The 21,068-nt window shown below is 41.7% G+C and overlaps 2 protein-coding genes across 2 annotated transcripts in view; both read right to left on the reverse strand.

Moving 5' to 3' along the window:
* Positions 1-15,048, reverse strand: part of LOC311038463 (cullin-1-like) — a 36,467-nt gene extending 21,419 nt beyond the window's left edge. Inside the window, exons 1-2 of the mRNA XM_084047999.1 lie at positions 14,896-15,048; positions 408-835 (exon numbers count right to left, since the gene is read on the reverse strand). Of these exons, the coding sequence (XP_083904125.1) occupies positions 408-547 (140 nt within the window). The 5' untranslated portion in view covers positions 548-835; positions 14,896-15,048. The remainder of the gene's footprint in view (positions 1-407; positions 836-14,895) is intronic.
* A 1,269-nt stretch (positions 15,049-16,317) lies between these two features.
* LOC311038895 (epithelial-stromal interaction protein 1) lies at positions 16,318-20,179 on the reverse strand. The gene is made up of 5 exons (XM_084048521.1): positions 19,660-20,179; positions 18,533-18,591; positions 18,321-18,404; positions 17,911-17,984; positions 16,318-16,777 (listed from the first exon to the last, which is right to left on the reverse strand). The coding sequence occupies exons 1-5, from the start codon at positions 20,076-20,078 to the stop codon at positions 16,733-16,735; spliced, it is 681 nt and encodes a 226-aa protein (XP_083904647.1). The 5' UTR covers positions 20,079-20,179; the 3' UTR covers positions 16,318-16,732.
* Positions 20,180-21,068: the final 889 nt, after the last annotated feature.

Raw genomic sequence — 21,068 nt, forward strand, 5'->3', positions numbered from 1 at the left:
GGCACACTGAGAACATAGTTAACTTCCTGATAGAATACTACATTAATTCACAAAATGAGTGTCTCTAAGATAATAGTGAGAACTACTCAACTACCTGGGAAGGCAGAAAACACAGCAGCAGTATGAGTGCTTCTATTCAACACACTTTTTGACATTAATTGCTTCTCTCCTCTGGCAAGTCAGTTGAGGAAAATTTCCTTGCAAATAAATACAAAATACAATACGAATACAAAACTAAATCATTAAATTTCAACAGTATCCTCCAGAAACTTGGGTGTTGCATGTAGGCGTGGGGATTTCTTGGTAAAAAACATCCATGGAGAAAGCATGTAACAACAAAATCACAGCCAAAATACACAACCGTGCCTCCCGCACTGACTCCTCATTATTAAGCATGTGTGGGATACGTGTAGAGTTCCATGTAGCGAGCCTTGGCCATGCTCTGCCGCGTGTACACCTGCTGGATCCCGGCCCGCAGGTCATCCCAGATCTGGTCCAGCCCGATCTGTTTCAGTCCATGGGGATTCTGGGTCCGGTTAGACGACATTCTGTCAGCCTTCTCCGTCTCCCTACAATGCCCTCCTTTAGCCTCCTCTCTCTCTCTCTCTCTCTCTCCACCCTCCCCTCGCCTGTCGTGGTTCTTTCCTTGTGCTGCTCTGCTCTCAGGGTGTGGTGTCCATCTGGCAGCGGCGGCACTTTCAGGAGAGATGGCCCTTTGGTTTGTGGAGAAAAAGAAGAAGGCTGTAGTACCCTCCTCCACGCACCTAGGTGGTGCTGTCTGCCAAGCCTCTGCCAAACAGCAACCCTCAGTTGGTGGTACTCCTCATCAGATGACCTGGGAGAAAACAACAGATCAAAAAGCAGAGGGGTTAGTAAATCTGGATAATTATTTTTTATTTAGTTTTGTGTCCAACCCCTTTTTTTCAGGGGTGCAACAGTTAATTGATTATGAAACATAATCAGCACTCAATTTGAATACATACACTTTGGCGGGATATAGATTATTATTATTTTTTTTTCAATTTCAATAAGAATTATGTTAATTTGTTGATATATACAATCAAACTAATTATCAAACAAATGCGCATCTTGATTATTCGACAGAATAACCGCTAAGAAAATAATCGATAGTTGCAGCCCTAGTTTTGTAATTGTTTTGTTTGTTTGAGCAGCAGTTGACAGTCTATTATATTTGTTGTGACACAGTGTGTCAGTACAAAGCAGGGAGGAAGGGTTTATCCTTGGGACACCTGGCTCCCTGCCCTGATCGTAGCCATGCCGACCAAACACTGACGTCACGCGGCTAATTGCAGATTAGTCCACTGTACTACTTCCTCCTTCCCCGTTTTCCTTTCCTTCCCAGGGCGGCTCACAGAATAATCACATTTATAATAAACTACACTGGTACAAGCTCCAAGCCCATATTGTTAACATTACTGCTTGGCCAATGCAGGCAGTTCAAAATGTACTTTGGTATTTTAATGGTCCATGCTCCAATCTGAGTCTCTCTGATAAGCTTCTGGTTATTATAACAACCACTGAAAACATCTGAAGAATCTGACTCACCCACCACCACCCCAATGCTCAGATATTTTAACCATAATAGTTCACCCTAAAGTACTGAGACTGGACTGTCTGTGCTCAGGGGTATTTGTATGATTTACAACAGTGGTTCTCAAAGTGGGGTTCCGGGACACCCAGGGGTCCTTGGGGGTTATCCAGGGGTTGTGAGCTTGTAAATCCATTAAAATAAAAAATCTTGACAGAATTTTCAATATTTCTGAAACATTTTAACAAAGCAAATCTTGTATATGGGGGTCCCTGGCACAATATTTTTTACAGACGGGGTCTTCGGCTGAATACACATTAATTTGGGGGTCATTGACATGAAAAAGTTTGAGAACCACTCATTTACATGAGAACCTAACCCAGCTCTTACGGTTTCTCCCCACTCATTACGTTTCACTCCCTTCCCAAAACGAGTCCCTATCACTCACAGTAACAACTTATATAAAACACTATGCATCCAGCACAGTCTCAGGGTATGAGAAATTTAATTGAGCTCTTATCCAAGGCAGCTTACAGCAAGTGCAACTGTGAAATAAATAAGCTTCACTCCTAGATCACAGTACAAATAAACAATGACATGGAGTAATCCTGATTGTTGTCCCCAGGCCCCGTCCACAGCCCTCAAAATGTCAAAAATAGGAGTAGGGACCACTGATCTAAATCATAAATCAAGACCCGGTTTCTTCATAAATCTTAAGAGTGTGATATGTTGGCAACAATTACAGTTGGTCTTAGATTACGGGTTTACCAAAGCACAGGATGTGATTCAACTATCCCATCCATGTCCCGATTTCAAGTTGACTTGAGCACCGCCACCTACAGTATGTTCAAAACATCCCAGAACCATCCCCAAGTACACAGTCCCAAAGTGAATGTAAAGCTTAACCATCCCAAAACTTATTATATATTTTTCTGGTGAAATATGCTTGGGCCATCCTTTCCATTTCCACATTGTGACTGGTGGTGGCCACAAAAAAAAGAAACGCTGTTACAAGATCTTATCATCTGACTGCTAGTAAAGATTTACCATGCACATTGCACAAGAGTTGGAGGAATTATGGGAAGTGCGGAAGGCAATGCATCTCCAACAGTTGGAGCCTGTGGCTTTCCAAAACCTAGAGATTTATTTGAGATGAGTTGAGATCTGTTATTCAGAGTTTAATAAAATGTGGAAATAAGTGATCATTTTACCCAGATACCAAAGGTGAAACAAGAAAACGATCAATGTAATAACAATGTAGACTGACTAGACTGTATTCATACAACTGCTCTTTTTTAAAAGGCTGCGTTTGTTTCATTTAACATTACTATTAGGGTTGTCCGATATTGGCTTTTTTACCGATAACCGATATACCGATATTGTCCAACTCTTAATTACCGATACCGATATCAACCGATACCGATATATGCAGGGATTATTGTGATTAGGGTAAGCTCAAATTTCATATCACACACACCATATACAGTAAGAACTCCTGTAACTTATTTATAAAGCAAAAAAAAAAAAAAAAAAAATTTTTTTTTTTTCAAAAACCGATACCGATATTTTCCCGATATCAATTTTTATGCTAATATCGGCCGATAATATCGGGAGGCCGATAAAATCGGACATCCCTAATTACTATCTTTAATCTCACAATGCAAATGAAGTGGTCTCGTGGTGCGGCTTTCCGGACCATTTATGCAGTGACAGTGATATGCAGTAGGCTAAAAGAATCCTCTTCGTCTCGACCTTGTCCTAGGGGAGATGTTCCCCGGGCGTTAGTCTTGAGCCCTGCTATGGACACCTCCTGTCACAGAGGTTTGGTTGAACGAGGCCCCCAACACCTTTAGAGGGCTCAGCAGTGAACTATGACCTCCCAATATACCCTGCACAAGCGCACGCAAACGCTAACACACACACACACACACACACACACACACACACACACACACACACACTGTGACTCTCATCCTCCCAGCCTATAAACACATTGTAAATAATGTAATAAATCAGTAACTGCAACTGCGTGTCAGTCTTCATACTGTCACCAATGACACTCCCCAAAACAGGACATAAGGTCTTAAGTGATTAATAAAAAGCTGTAATTTCATCTATGCAGTTCAGACACAAGAGGAGGAGGAAGTATAATATAAATGAATGCTGGTGTTTTTTGCAGCGTCAACATCTTTTGAGAAAGAGGAGGGCAAGGGGGAGAAAGACTAGCAGCAAGAGCACGGCAGAAATAAAGAGAGTAAGCGAGTGACAAACAATGGGACAGAGAAATAAACATGAGAGTAAAGACAAGGCACAAGAGGGATTCTGAAGGCAATAGGAGAGAGCGACAGCGGGACAATGGCAGACAGAAACTGACGGAGTGATTGGCACTTGGCAGAGAAATCCTTGCCGTCGGGCAGAAACCTCTCATCTCCGTATTTTTGTAACTTTTAACGTTTCTCCGTCATGCTACAACTACAGTGTCACACAAAAGCATCAAAAATAGCCAATCTACAAGCTCAAAACGAGTTGCATTTTGAGCTGGTAGATCTGCTATTTTTTGCTGCTTTTGAATTTGAATCCTGAAAAGTTAGGTTTTGGACATATGGACATATGAGGTTTCTACCTGACATGGAAGATGCAGGAGGACAAGGAGAGAGATGATGGGCAGGCAGTGGCACACAGTGGGAGGGGGAGACGGACAGAAAGACTGACAAACACAAAGAGAGATGGGAGTGTTCATTGTTGTTGACACACAGGCAGTGGAGGAGCTAAATTTAGTAACGCATTCCCTGCTATTAAGACCAATGGCTCTGGATGTGACCAGAAAGAGAAGGAAGGAAGAGAGAGAGAGAGAAGTAGATGCAGAGGTACAGTACCTGAACTATTCATCTCCTGTTAACCCATTCAATCCAGGGACGCATCTACAAAATACAAATGTCTTTCTTTGGTTTCTGAAAAACTTACGTTGATAGATATCAGTGGTGCTCAAACGTTTTCACGTCAAGGACCAGCCAAAATTACATGTCTTTGGCCGCCGACCCCATCTGAAAATATTTTGTTACAGGGACCCCCAGATATTGTTAAGGTTTTCATCATTAAAAACTTTACTTACGATTTGCCTGCCTATTGTCCTTTATACATTATAAACAATTTAATTTTAAAAGACTTGTATAATGAGAATGAGAGAGAGAGACAAAGAGGGAGACATGAGGGAGACATCAGTGAACACACAAAGCATGTGTGTAGAATACATTACGGGTCTGTTTTTGCACTCTCAGAGTCAAATTAACACTCTGGATTTTACTGTACTATTGCAGTACCCGAATGGGAACGGCCACGTGGGAATGCGTGGCCGTTCAGATCGGGCCAGTTGTACAGGACCGCTCATCTGATCAAATTCACACTGACTCGACACTGCACTTCCTCGGGTCCTTACTTAGATCAAGTCGATCGGATGAACGGTTCTAAAGATATGCAAAGGAGAGACAGGCAGAGATTCCTGGAACAGATATAGATATAGATAGCACAGTGTCCGTTATCGTCTGACAACACTGAAATGAAAACAATCACGGTAAAGATTTCGTAATAGGATCACTTCGTGATGGTCTACTGTCCAGTACTAAAAGTGAGGTAAAGTCAGTGTGTCTTTAAATTGGTCAGTACCAGAGTGCATGTGTGGCTCTCTGCTTATGACCCATATTGGTATAGTCAGCAGAGGCTATATTTAGACGTGCATGCAGCACGCACATACGTAAGCACACTGTGCACGCCAACTAACATGCACACACTCAAGCAGCAGTCATCTCTTATCCACACCGCCAGCATGGACAGGTAGGGATTCGGTCACAGTGTGATTGCCTAATTTACAAGTCTTTCCCACAGATGGGACTCCTCCTCCCATATCCAAGTATGAATCAATGCACCGTAAACAGCTCATCTGTGACAGGTGCAGAGAGGCGCTGACTTGGCCTAAGGGAAACTTCACTACAGCCTGAAAGGCAAGTGAGGACTTGGATTAAGCTTTGTGGCACTTGAAATCTCTGCACAGAAGTACACATGCACTCAAACACCACTACTACACACACACTTCTGAGGACATTCTGTTAATCTCCACCAACTACATTTGTTCCCTGAAACATAAACTAAAACAGCTACATGTCCAGACAGCCTATCCCTGATTCTAACCACATCCTTAAAGTTGACGATCACAATACTGTCCTCACCTTTATGAAGGCATTGGATCCTCTCTCTCTCTCACACACACACACACACACACACACACACACACACACACACACACACACACACACACACCTTGTCTCTCTATCTCTACAACCTGAGGGGATCATTCTCTCCAGATTAGCAAAGACAGCCTAGGTTTTGATTGATTGAAATTTTTATTAGGCAAAGAAAATGTAAACATCCCAATTACATTTATAATACTTTTGTCTAAAAGGGGCCAAAAAAAGTCCTTGCGGACTTGTTTCCGTTGAGATCCATGGTATTCATATCATAGACATATATAGTATCAACCAAACTTAAAATATCATATCAAATATATCAACACAAAAATACAGAGAAAATAACGTACGGACCTCCAGTCAAACTTTCTGTTGCTACCTGGTCAAACTGCCAACTGATGCTGGATTTACAAACAGGCAGGGAAGCAAAATGTTCTGCTGTTGTGACAGACCAGCGCTCACAACCTCACCAGTTCACTTTACTCAACTGAAAAGAGCATTCAAACTAGAAAAGTGTGCTCCGATCTGAGCGCACATCCCCGCCAGGTCAGTGTGTCTACCCAGAGTCTAACAAAACACAATGAGGAGAGCAGGAATAGCTTCCTCTTTATCAGCTACTGTACGTTTGAGAGCAAAGCCTTGTTTATTTTTTTAAAGAACGAGCTGTAAAAACTAAAGTGAAACCTACCTACAATAGCTGTTTATATAGAATGCAAAGCCTCGCTGCGCATTACAAGCTGACCACACAGAAACGCATGTCCCCCGGTCTTACAAGATCCTGCACTTAATTCTTAACTGATTGCTGTCATTCAAATTTCTCTGTATTCCGCAAAGTCTGGATATTAACTCATTGAGTGCCAGGATTGCCAGAATTATTTCAGAATTGATTCTGAAAAGTGCCAGAGTTTTTTTCACAGAAAACAAAAAGTGCTTAGGAAGCGAGATACAGCCTTTTTCAGTTCTAAGTTAAACAAGGAGTGGGTGGAGCTGCACACCTTCAGATGATGATATCTTGGGTTCTGAACATGTTTTTAAAAAAAAAATAATAATAATAATTTTTATGCTAATTTTTCAAAAACACGTCAAACACGTTAATGGCACGTTGAGCCATAGCGCTAAAAACACGTGAAACACGTTAATGGCACTCAGTGAGTTAAAAAAAAAAAAAAAGTTTGCAGCCCCAAATGCCTTGCGAGTCCATTTAGTTACGAGGGAGAGAGGGAGGGGACTGGGTGATTATCCGCCAGTGGCAGAATTGATTATTTTGTCCGTCTTATTAAAAATACAGTGTCTATGTAAAAAGTAAATTTGGATGGGTGTGTTTTGCCACATCATTGCTGTCAACGGTGAAAACTGGGGTAAGCTAGTCAACACTGCTTCAACTTCACATCATCTCCTCTCATTGCTGGGATCTTAGCCTGCTCCTGAAAAGAATATCCTATAAGTGATATGTAATGTTTAACAATTCTTCTTTGAATAGACACATTTTGGCCAGTGAGAGTGGGAGAGGTGCATCGCATGGGTGCATGCCATCAGAAAGAGTCTGTCGCCTCATCTCTGTTCATTGACAGTGCACAGTCACTACTATAGCAACCAGATGCACAAATATATAGGAAATCGCCAATTTTTGGGCTGACGGTGGCCGATAGGAATATTTTGGGCCCAACTCTAGTTAGCCTAATGGAAATGTGCACAAGTTGTTTGCAAGATTGCCTCCGGACAGACAGACACACAATCCGACAGAGTGACAGAACCTCTTCTATAAGTCTGGTCTCTTACAGAGCCATGCCGTTAAAAACAAACATCCGTTACATGTAAGGAAGTCTACAACAAGCATGATATGTAGAAGCACATGGTGTAGCACTGTGGCCATTCAGCCTTATGGCACGTGGTTATCGATTTGCATTCAATTTTCACAGGCACTGTTGCCGTTTGTCCATAAGTGTCCTGAATTTGGCATCGTTTGCCCACTGCTTGCTGACCTGCAGTGTGGGAAAAACAATTAGATGAATAGATTTTCTTTTCTTTTTTTCCAACTCTTGCGAAGTGGCTGCCAGAGGAAATTGTCATTTTATCAGCACTATCAAAACATCTGCCAGGGTTTGGCTGGCGTTTCATTTCCTACGAGTTAACATGCTGGTTGGGTTTACCTCTGCCTTCTGATGCAGATGTTAGCCTATAGCCTACTTACACAGCTGGCTGGCTAGATCACACAGCTCCTCATTATAGGCTAGACTTCTCCAAGACCTTCAGTATATCTGTGTCTGGATCGACACACACACACACACACACACACACACACACACACACACACACACGCACACACAAACGTCAAAGAATCCTCACATAACACTGAAAGACAAACCCCACCTGTACAGTGTGCTGTTCCCACAGTTACCATGGCAACTGGGGGGGGGCAGACAATACCTCTCTGTAGCCACTGGACTCAAAAGGTAAGGCCTTTTACACACAATCGCAACTAGCTCGCTCTTGCTTACACAAGACACACACCATAGACAAACATGGCTTTTCAGCAGCGACACTTAGTTCCATCCTATGAAAAGTTAAGAATGGTGCCCTTCACCACGGCGCTGGGGTCAGATTGCGGGTTCCCTCTACCCACACCAAAGCCAGTGCACTGAAGACGTACAGACAGACACAGCATCCGGCATCATTACCACTTCCTTCAGTATGCGGCCGCGCAGCAGGCTGCCTACACAATCACAGCATGGCCCCGTTTCCCAATGACTTATTTGTTAAAGTGGAAGTGTATGCCTGTAATCAACACAAACAAGTTCCTCCCTCACACAAGGCCTGGGGGGGGGGGGGGGGGGGGGGGCAATGTTCATAGGTCATCATGACCCTGAAACATGCCACTTTCTAGGAAAAGCGCAAGGATATATTTAGGCAGCCAGACAGTAAACAAACAGCTGCCCTGGGTGTGTATGTATTGATGTATGTTTACAAAATGTTTGTTCTGTCCAGCTCAGGGAAAATAACTTGCACCATCCTACTGTGGCTGGGGAATCCAAAACATTTACCAGCTAACATCGCTGTTTTGCAAGTCGCTAAACAGCTTTACATCCAGCACAGAAAGTAACACGTGTTCCGTCCAATGACGATATAAGAACAACAAAACATCGATTTTTCAAGCCAGAAAACAAACAGAACAATGGCAGGCAGCCCTTACAAACTTCCCTTCCAAAGTGTATGTTGGAGTAGCCAAACCTAGCAGCCATGCAGCATTTGGCTGCTGGTGGCCTTTGTTAAAGTTCTCACCCCGATTGTATCTCCATTATCACACCACAACACAGGAACCTGGCATTGTCACCCCCTGAATGGGGGAGCCTTCAACCCAACAGAAAGTTCATCAAGCATAGGTGGGAGGTAGAGGCAGGGAGTGAGTGAGAGAGAGGACAGACAGAGAGAGCACTACTCATGGAAGACAAAACAAAAGCCTGAGCCCGGTCAATCTGATTATGGTGGTTGTTGCGCGACCTGACTAGAGACACACCAACCTATTGGCCTACATGTACCACACACACACACATAAACAATACATCAGTGAAAAAGAAAAATAGCCGCCACACACACAACAAATACAACCTTACTTAATTGCAATATTTCCAGAGCTCACAGACTCAACGCTACCGTACATCAATTCCCTTACATTAAGAGAAGACTGTATTATGACAAAAGCTAACAACAACAACATCAATGGCAAGGTTTCCGTTATATATTCCGGTATATATCGGCCATTGACCGATAAAAACGTTTAATTGACCGCTGAATAAAAACATCACAGCCACCTAGCCGGCTGGGAAATGCTATATTATATGATTAGACTATTATTATTTGGATAATGTAACACAACATTGCAATACATAGTTTACTAAAATTACAATACGTATTTTATGAGCTTATTGATCCCGATAGCTTGCTGCCTAGTTGTGCTGCAGTTATCTGATCCGAGATCAGCCTATTCGTTGCATGACGGTGTCGCACATCGAAAATATTAGTCATACAAGCTAACAACGCATCGCGTTGTGAGCTTGTAGGGCTGTTTTTTTATGTGCAATACCGTCATGCGACGAAGCATAGATCAGGCTTCACAGCTGCGTTTCTCTCCTCCTGATCAGCGCCGCTGTCACTGAGTACAGGTGGTCTTGGTTCCCTCGGGCATTATACATGATAAACAAGAGACCCTAATAGAATCCGAATGACGATAATATTACAAGCAAGCACAGTGGAGAGAGCGTGGAATAACTTGGTGACACATTGCAGCAGTTCTACATATTCCTTGCCATCATGAACTAAACGTAACAGTATCAAATAAAACAAAAGGTTACTGCATATTAAGGTAATACTGTATCTGCAAACACGCAAGCAACGTTTATTAAATTATGTCCGATAAATGTATTCTTTGGCCGATAAAAATAATCTTGCCGGTCACGGTGGCAAACATTGCCTAGCAGAAAGTCTGGTCTGAGAGTGAAATCATTTAACGAGAGAAGGTGAAGGAACTCTCTGGGCCAAAACTGGGGCATGTTGGGGACTTCTTGCAAATCCTAAGACTTGCTTATGAGTGTATGTAATGAACAAGTGTGTTATGTATGGGTTTACATGCATGTGAGCATAACTTTTCAGCGGGATGTTTCTCCCGGACTTTTCAGTAGGATGGTTCACCGGGACGTTTCAGCGATACATTTCATCAAGACATTCAGAAGGCCGTTTCATCAGTAGGATGTTTTTTTTCCATGACATTTCAGTGGGATTTTTTATCAGTACATTTCAGTGGGATAATCAGGTATTACAGTAGGATGTTTAAAGTAGTAAAGCATGTCATCAGAACATTTCAGTGATACATTTCAGCAGGACATTACAGCAGGGCAAGCACCTTGTGATTTCCCTCCGCTCAGCATTCAACAGAGACACAGAGCGCCAGGCCGCCAGAGGCTCTCCATCCAAGATAGACTTCATAATTACTCACAACAACTTCCATGACTTCGCTCGCTCCGCCACACCTCATACATAATGCACACACTCCCTACATCAGGTCACATCAGGTAAAACATAACAGCATTTGGAACACACCGACAGCGTCGATTCAAAGGTGTGATGCTCAGTGCCAGTGGCGAGGGGAAATAGCTCTAGAGTTTTTGTTACAGAAGGTGCACCCCATTGCGACAGAGCATATCTGGCACAGTACATGCTTGAGTGTACAAACACCTCTTTAGAAATATCCTTAAAATAGTGGCTTATGCCTGAGTCCCAGAGCTTGCTGGTGGGGGGGGTACTATAGTGTTGCCCAAACAGAAAGCCAACATAGATTCATACCATAACTTATTCTCCAAGATAATACATGTAGTGAGAATAATATAAAGTCTTGTGTACACATTCCTGTTCCCAAGGGGAATAAATGTAATAATTTCAGACCGCATGACCCTCTAGTCAGTGTAGTAGTACCACTGTCAGGTCAAACGTTCAGTTTTTAAGTGAGTGTATCATGTAACCCCTTCGTTGTACAGACATTGTACAACATTGCTCTTTGCTGCACCCCAAAACAAGAAACCTCTGATACTGGTGACCTGAATCAGATTTTCTCTATTGCTAAAGAGGTGTCCCACACAGTGAATCACCTTTGCATTGACTTTGACTTTATTTTAAATTACATTTCGATTCTGTGTGACCAAAACGTCGATCTTTGTCTGCGTGTTGTTCTTAACTTTATCGCCACCATTGGCTTTTGTTTTGAATACTGACTTCTGCAAATAAAGACATACACACCGTGGATGGTTGAATTGTGCATTTCAATAAGTTTAGAGAAAATGTGAGTCAGTCATGTTGAGACACAAATATTTTTTTTACGCATGTGGTTATATTATTTTTAAGTCATTCCTGGTATGCATTTTCTACAAACACCTGATAATGATTTCCTTGGTGCCACATTTCAGTCCAATCAACCAGCCTTTTACAGAGACCAGGTGTACACTCTAGGGCTGCAAATAACTAGAAAAGTGAGCTCCTCTTGTGTGCAGAATCTCTGCCAGGCTGGGTTGCCTAGACAGGGCTGTTGTGGCTATCAGGACATGGGGAAGCTGAGGGGGGGTATAGCATTTCTACAAAATACGGTGCAACTTTACGCATTTGTGGCACCAACTATGGGCAGAAATGAAAGTGCTTTTGGTGGTGCACTCTATAAAGGCCACTCAACTTGCAATTCCAATTTGTGGCCGATTGGATGTTGCATTCATGATATATGTGTTTTTTGCATGAAATAGGCTCCCTCCCACAACTGTTTAAAGGTTTCAAACAATAATCATGTTTCTCCAACAAGCAGTGACATTTCTAGCATGTGTGGCACCCGCACCCCCTATAGGTGGAAGTGAAATTGCTTTTGTCTCTGCATTATTTAGAGGCCCCCAATGTGTGATTCAACTTCTCGCAAATGTTGGAAAACAATCAGAATGGAATATGACAAATGTGAATGATGTTCATCAAATGACTCCAGAGATGATCTGTACCAACTTGTGAGTTTTGGCCAATATTTGTAAAATATGGTTAGGCAGAAATAGCTGTGGGCTATACGGGGAGTTGCGTCATGAATGATCAAAGGAATCAGGGAGGGGCGCGTGATTGTAACTTACATGTCAAGAAAGAGTTATAAATCAAAACACAATATAATGCCACCATGAGGCAGATTTGAAACACTTGGGGTGGAGGTTCTTCCATGGCCTGCTGGGACTATGCATGCAAAGTTCACTTCAGTGACACTCCAGTCGCTAACGGTCGCCAACGGTGTCCAATATTAGCTGTACACAGACAGACACATGGATAGACAGACACACACAGGCGAAAACCACCGGAATCTGCCAATCTACAAGCTCACAGTCAAAACACATTACAACGTGATGCGTTGAGCTTCAAAATTGTGACAGTCTCTTGCAATACAGTTTCTCTACATACATCTACAAGCTCACAGTCACAACACATTACAACGTGATGCGTTGAGCTTCAAAATTGTGACAGTCTCTTGCAATACAGTTTCTCTACATAACTGAGAAAAAGCTAAAGCATGGCCATATAACAAGATAACACATTCAATGCTATTACATGGTCAAACCTACAGTAGCATCAATTGTAATACTACAATACCCATGTTCATTCCTATATTTGTGTAGTCACTGACTCAATGTTGTCCCACCCCAAAAGGCCCATACATAGTACATACAGACAGTGCCATTCACAAGACATTTCCAGGGTAGACGTAGCCTGTTCCTACATGTCAAATCAAACCTCATCACAGACTTGCCTACTAATGCTCAAGAAAACATGCAGCCAGGTGGCTATAATTCCTGGAAAGAACTACACTGCTGCCGATATCAAAGCTCATACATAAGGCAAAGGCAGTATGTTAATTAGAAGCATAAGTTCAGAAAGACTTAAGAAACTACAGTTAACATTAATGATAACCTTAAAAGGCCTAATAACCAGAGGACAGGTATCTCACATACTTTGTCATGATCTCACACAATAGATGTGTTATGAGAATTCCAGGAACTAATCGGGGCGAGTCCACATCGATTTCCATGAACGTCTAGGTATCAGTTACACATGTAGCTGTTATTCAGATGTGACGTGTAGCCAACAGGTAAAGACAACACATTTGTAAACATGTGACTAGTGCACACACTACAGTAGTTTGCAAGTTGTGCCTTTTAAGGATCAAATATTAGTAGTGGCTCCTGAACCAAAAGTATCATATTAACAAAGCCAATTACCCAAGTTCAGGTATTGATTGAATGAATACTTTATTAGTCAGAAATGTAAACACCACGTGGTACAGTAAGACATTAAGTTTAAAAGGGTTGTGTTTGGGCTTAACATTAGAAGTGGACACATTTAAGTGTATGGTTAAAAGTGCATGTTTAGGATTTATAAATGCTTTAGGTATGGTTTTGGTTTGCTTAAAGTAAGGGTAAGGACGTGGGAGCCTGGCAGGTATAGCCAACATGACGGTACCCTAAAATATTTTACTTAAGTCCAAAACCCACAATCTGTTTACCCTTGGACTGTTAGTGTAAACAAATTAAGTTCCTGGTTTTGCCAACGTTGTCTTGGAGATGCTTAAGACACCAGACATCACACTAACCTAACATAATACAAGTATAACAAGCGTTTCGTACACATGTATATACAGTCAGTCTATGACAGTCAGGGGTGATACATTGCGACGCATTTCTGCTGCCTAGCATTAGCATTGTAGCCTAGGTTAGCCCAGTTAACCAGTGTTGCCAGATTTTGCGATAGAAATAAGTACCCAGGTCTATGAAAACAAGCCCAAAAAAAGCAACATGACCACTTTCAACCAATGTACATTGGCTATTTGAAAATAGCTGACGTCGTGAGCTTGTAGATCTGCCACTTTCAAAAGAATCTTGGTAAAGACTGTGAAATCTTTTGAATAATATTTTTAACACCACAAATCCCACGGTAATCAGGGGGTCCTTGAAGTATTTGAGAACCACTGATTTAAACAACATTTAGGAAACACGACCAAATAAGCAGCTCCACTTTAGAAACAAGTCCAAAAAACCGCAACCACCACCAATATTTACAAGCAACTTTACAGGAAAAGCAAGCCCAAAGTCGCTTATAACAAGCAGACATGGCAACACTGCAGTTAACAGAAGCTATCTGCTGGGTAATGTTAGCTTAGCCTTGGGAGACGTTTGATGAACTAGCTACGTAGCTAGCAGACACAGACTATTAGACCTCGCAAAGCCAACCGAGCTCCCTCTGTCCCATGGTGATAAAACCCAGTGGTCACATTTTAAATACACCGCAACAATATTATTATTCTAAAGTAAAAATCTAAACCCCTGTGTGGCAGCAAAGCAGCTGACACAGTGTTGGTAGTGGTGGTGCAAAATGGCAGCCCGGGCTACTCAGTAATGAGTCAGGAAAACATTTAGCATTAGCCAGCTAGCCGTCAGCTAGCAGGCTAATGCTAAATGTGTTCATATTGTCAAGATGCCGTCGGAGGGAAACGCTTGCTAAACGAAGGCTATGTTCGGGAAAATGCGGTGTTTGTTCTGTTCTTACCATTTTAGGACCGTTCCGATGTTCCCGTTTATAACCCGTAGGATGTTTGAATATTAGTGACCAAAAGCAGTGTTGTTTCTCCGTTTAGCCGTGTCTCGTCTGTGTGTGCTGTGGCTGCCTGCTGCTAACTGCGACTGCCTGATGGGAAACCCTTCAGCTTCGTTCGCACAAAGATCGCTCGAGCCACCGGATCGCCGAAAGACTACAAACATGGCTGCGTGGACTACACAATATTGTGACGTCATGCGCTTAACTCTTTCGTTGCCAATAGAGCACCGAAGTCTGACGTAATGTATGCATCCTACCTGGGTCACGTTCCCGCCCCCCCATTCAGAATTCCCATAGACTTGTTTAATATCGCAATGTAATGATCAATTAATAATCGATGTGCCTTGTGAACTTGTAGATTTGTTATTTTCACTATTTTGTTTCATGACACCATTGTGCGACTAAGTATAAACTAGCCTTAAGTGGTTAGTTGAGTTGTTCATATATAAAATAAGTAAAATATAAAAAACGTGCTTCTCGATTAATTGACAACATAATCAACAGATTGATAGCATTACGTACGGTAGCGTGGCCGAGTGGTCTAAGGCGTTGGATTTAGGCTCCAGTCTCTCTGGAGGCGTGGGTTCGAACCCCACCGCTGCCATTATAACTTTGAATTGTTTATAAGTGAAACCTTATGGAGACAAGCCAAGGCCATCTTGGGCTTTTTAAATCCTATTTAGTTGACCTTGTATTTGAACTGTACTTTCATGTACATTTTTTCTGCAAACTTCTAAATAAAGTATTCAATCAATCAATCAATAAGAAGATCATGGATAGTTGCAGCCCCGGTCCCATCTCCTGCAGCTGTGGCTGTCTCTGATGGGTAGAGCACGACCTCTACTGGTGGGTCAGAGAATGACAGAGCCTCCTTTCTCCAACCTTCAATGATTTATTAATAACCGTCAAATCAAGTATATTGCCAGACAAGTGGAAATAGATTCCAACTAGGTGAATTGTCTTTTGCTGATATTATCACAACATAAACAGCAGTATACAGGACAAGAAAAGAGAGTATTTCAGGGAAACAGAATCTCACCAAAATCCCTTATATTTATTATACATTACAATTAAATGTAATACAAGTTAAATCGTGCAAAATATCTCAGTGTATATCTACCTTTGAGTCGGTCCAGGATTATAATGATGTGAGGGTTTACAACATTTTTGGGGTAAAAAAAAACTAAACAAAATATAGATTGGGGTTTATATGTTCAAGCATCTGAGTTAAAGAGAGTTTGTAAAGGAAATGTATAAAGTTTATAAAGATAATTTATAAAGTTTGTAAAGATAATTTATTAAATATATATATATATATATATATATATATATATATATATATATATATATATATATATATATATATATATATATATTTGTATATATACAAATATATTTCTTAAATAACATTGTAGTTTCATGTTTTTATCTCTGCATTATGTGCCTTTTTGTGAAAGCATAAATCATCTTAACCATGTGTTTGTGTGTGGTAGTCTTTTATAGGTGATTATTACGGCTTGGCTCTGCTGGAGCAGGCTGTGTGTGTGGGAGGGTGCGTGCTTGCAAGAGGTAAGTATTTGAAAAACCATTAACCTACAAGTAAAGTAGGCTACATGTTTTTTTGTGTTACTAGGTAGGTAGAACTTTATTAATCCCAGGGCGGAAATTCGGTTTCAGCTTCACCTGGTTGCTCAGATGGTCATGATGAGCACTCAGGAGGAGCTAATGTCTTCGACACGTCACGTATACTAAGCTACTGCCGCATGAGAGGAGAATGAAGAAGTGACACTCAGCTCATCACTACAGATGTTGGCTCCACCAATAGTTTCTTTATCTGAAACAACAGACACATGAAGTATATAGCATATAATTACATAATACACAATATACAATGTGTGTGTGTGTGTGTGTGTGTGTGTGTGTGTGTGTGTGTGTGTGTGTGTGTGTGTGTGTGTGTGTGTGTGTGTGTGTGTGTGTGCATGCGCGCACACTTGTGTGGGTCCGTGCATACACAGAGTGAATAGCTACAATACATGTGCTTTATTTATATAGTTTCTTTTTCCCAATGCCCAGGTTTTTCAATACCAGAAAAATTGTGCCTAGGGAAAAAAATAATGGTTCCAATTCCGACCGTTTCTGAGCCAAAATGTGCTAGAATATTCAGACACGGTGCAAGACTTTCATAAACCATTACAGTTTGGCAGTGACTTGTGGCATAAATCATAATTATTCTTTAAAAAGTTTTTCTGGAGAAAATAAAGCCGGCATTTTAATGCAGAAACAGTTAAAGACCCCCCTTTCACTCACTGTCAGCTTAAAATAAAAGGCCCTGCCTTGAAGGCAGATAAGAGCAGCAATGGGCTTCCATCTTGCAGCACCTATTGATTACCCAGAACAGTGGTTGTCAAACTTTTTAATGTCAAGGACCCCTGTAACTCAGGGGGTTATAGCCCTGTAAGGGTCCATTTGGAACCCCCTCAAGGAACCCTGAGGGTCCCTGGACTCCACCTTGAGAACCACTGACCCAGAACATCTTTCATATTCCACAGCAAGCTGCCAGTTACATTTTCAGATATCGTGTGTGCAATTGGACATTTTGGCCCATGGGTGGTGCTAAAGGAAAGCCCACCATGGGGTCATCAAAATCAGTAGGATGAACAAACACTGCAAATGGTAGTAATCCAGTAGTAGTTTTGGACCAAAATGTTGGGACAGATGGACTGACATTATCATTATTAGCAAAATTACATCAATTTTAGCAGCGCTTGTGGAAGAGCTAAAATCTATGTCATTCTCCTATATTGTCCCTATTCCGGACACTTTTTACAGTACATTGTGAATTTGTACCCCATTCTTTTAGGCTGCGTTTTTTTCTTTTCTTCAAAGCCCTCATGATTTTCAGTTAGTATTTTATTTCATCACAACTCTCTATTTTGTCATGCTCAAGTGATGATCATCGCATCTTACTTTTCTTTGTCTTCTGCTGCCTTGCATCTCTTGCTGCTGTTTCAAACGCACCTCCTGAAGACTCATACAGCCTCCTGTAACATTTTAATTATTTTATTTGGATCTGCACAAGAATACACTTATCAGAAGAAAGTTACATTATGGTCACACCATGCAACTGGGTGCACATGCTACACATTAACACACAGAGGATAAAAAGAAAACCCACATTAATAATTGTTAATGTGCAGCTACAAGTTAGTAAAATTATAATGTAAATAGTACAGTAAGAGTATGAAAGCAGTTGTGCAACATCAACCAGTACCATACCAGCATTAATATAGGCAGTATCGGCAGCTTTTCTGATACTGGTATCGGTATCGGAACAACTCTAGCGTGCGTGCGTGCGTGCGTGCGTGCGTGCGTCTCACCAACACTGCTGGGGTTGATGTTTACATAGGCCATGGCTCTGCTCAGCCTGAGCTCCTCCAGAGCAGCGAGCTCTTCCTCCGCCTCTGACAAACACAAACCATGCAGCCAATCACGTGTTGCTCACAATAATAAAAAAAAAGAAATACAATAAACAACAACATAAACAAACAAGTAATTAATCCCAGATGTAGATGTGAATGTGATGACTCACTCTTCTGGATCTCTCTTCTTCTCATGGGGTTTGGGGCGATGACTGTGAAAGCTTTGTGGCTGAAATGTATAGAAAACAAAACAAAATGGTTGATAAACTAATTCACAGTTTTGTGACACTCTCTCTCTCTCTCTCTCTCTCTCTCTCTCTCTCTCTCTCTCTCTCTCTCTCTCTCTCTCTCTCTCTCTCTCTCTCTCTCTCTCTCTCTCTCTCTCTCTCTCTCTCTCTCTCTCTCTCTCTCTCTCTCTCTCTCTCTCTATATATATATATCTATATATATATATATATATATGTATATATGTATGTATATTAGTGTAAAAGATTACATAAGGGAATCTTAATAAATACACACACACACACACACACACACACACACACACACACACACACACACACACACACACACACACACACACACACACACACACACACACACACACACACACACACACATACATACATACATACATACATACATACATACACACACACACACACACACACACACACACACACACACATACATACATACATACATACTTGATTGATTGATTGATTGATTCCATATCCGTTATCTATTCCTGGATGTTTACATTGGCTTGAGAGGTTTGCAGAAGACCTTCCTATCTGCCAAGCATGACTCAAGGGTGGCAAAAGTGTAGTGAGATTAAGACATGGCAACAGATGGCCAGAGCACGTGTCAAGCTGCAAGCCACATTAGGTCTGCTCTACCTGTCCTCCAGATACTAAGAACTAGGCTACTAAGAAGAACTAAGAAACGAACAACTTCCAAAAGGTAGATGTTAGAACCAAATTGTCATAGATAGTGACCATAGTGATCAAAAAGATCACCTAAAAAGTACAAAATCCCATATTAGTAGGCCTAGTAACTACATCGTTGCCTATAGGCCAGTTGTTCTCAAAGTGGGATCCAGGGGCCCTGCAGGGGAATACAAGAAGACTCACCTCAAGACAAACTCACCTCAACTGAAAAAGGAATACTCACCTCGGGGGTAGGAACAGTCCCTACGGGCCCCTAGGTATGTTATGGTTATGGGGGTCCTTGAAATTACATGGTTTGAAAATAATTGGTATATACAGGCCCTATCAATATTATAAGTTCTCACCACTGAATATCCTTATGCTGCAGCTGGGTCTTCTGGTCTTTTGTTGTTGACAGCTCTGCCGCTCTAGTCTTGTCGGACTTTGCAGTAACGATGCCTGCGTGTTTTAGGCCTACAGAGCAAGTGGTCACCTTCTGGGTATTTGTTGTTGTTTTAACCCGACTTCCAGCGGGTTTAGGAGCGGTCACACAAGTTGATCTAGATCTCCGTTCTTCTCTCCTCGCCGTGGACGTCTTCCTACCTTCACACCTGCTGATGTGGACACTTCTTGAGCAGCTTGAAGCCCGTGGTTTGCACGGAGTTGTCTGGACTTTACCTACACTTTCTGCTTGGATCCCAGTTTTCATTTTAACCTGTTTAATAGGCTTTACGACCAATCTCGTCGTCGTCTCCACCGGCTTGATAACCTTTGTGATCGGCATACTTTAAAAAATAAAAACGTAATACCACAATTGTGCCATTTATTTAGCCTGTGTATTTATTTTTTCGTGCGCGTCCATCACTGAAATGAGAATTTGATAGATCATACTGTATGTGTCATCCTATCAGCTGGTTATCCGAGTCTTCTGTGAAACGTCCAAAACATGCTCCTGCTCCAAATTTTGCTCCAGTTGGCTATCTGATGCACTGTTGACGGTGTTCATGGTAATGGTATCCCATAGCAAGCAGTGTGGCTCACCGACACCGTAAGCAGATCCGATGTCAGCAGCTGAGCCGATTATTTGGCATTAATAGGATAGCTTGGCCAGGGGTTTCCTTGACACCTAAATCTGCACTAAATCTCAAGGCTCAAATACATTTATAGTCATGGCAAACGATGACACCAGTAGAGAAGAACACACCTCCAACTGACCATTTCTTGGTCAAAATCTTTTTTTAATATATATTTTGTGTTTAGTTTGTTCAAGTTCTTGCATTTCCCCCACCAACCAGTTAATGAGTTAACTACTACACCTCACCTGGACAGTTATTCATGGTATCATGACAGTCATGGATGAACTTCAACCTGCTGTTTACACTTTCTCCCTTTTTGGTCCGTACATCTACATAAACGTTCAGATTTCAAATATAAAGTGCTTACCCCATGGCCACGGGTGTTACAATTATGTACGGGCCCTCAGAAGTACCTGTATCTTCCGTATTGTTCAATAAAAAGCATTTAATCCGATCGGTGGCCATTTTCTCTGAATTTTCTCCATATGCTTGCAACTACGCGACCCTATCGGTGGGGAGGTGTATTGCACTCCGATACATTATAACTGTAAGAAAATGGCCACCAATTGGATTATAATGCTTTTTATTGAACAATACGGAAGATACAGGTACTTCTAAGGGCCCGTACATAATTGTAACATCCGTAGCCATAGGGGTAAGTACTTTATATATGAAAGTTGAACGTTTATGTAGATGTA

Source organism: Gymnoscopelus microlampas (genome assembly GCF_963454915.1).
Source record: "Gymnoscopelus microlampas genome assembly, chromosome: 22".
Lineage (NCBI taxonomy): Eukaryota > Metazoa > Chordata > Actinopteri > Myctophiformes > Myctophidae > Gymnoscopelus > Gymnoscopelus microlampas.

Bases quoted from the DNA above. Each gene is read 5' to 3' on its own strand.
- LOC311038895 (XM_084048521.1), bottom strand. From the start codon at position 20,078: ATGCCGATCACAAAGGTTATCAAGCCGGTGGAGACGACGACGAGATTG. The intron at 18,405-18,532 runs GTGAGTCATCAC...TGTGTTTGTCAG, and splicing joins AAGAAGAGAGATCCAGAAGA to AGGCGGAGGAAGAGCTCGCT. The intron at 16,778-17,910 runs GTAAGATGCGAT...CTGTTGTTTCAG, and splicing joins GCAGCAGAAGACAAAGAAAA to ATAAAGAAACTATTGGTGGA.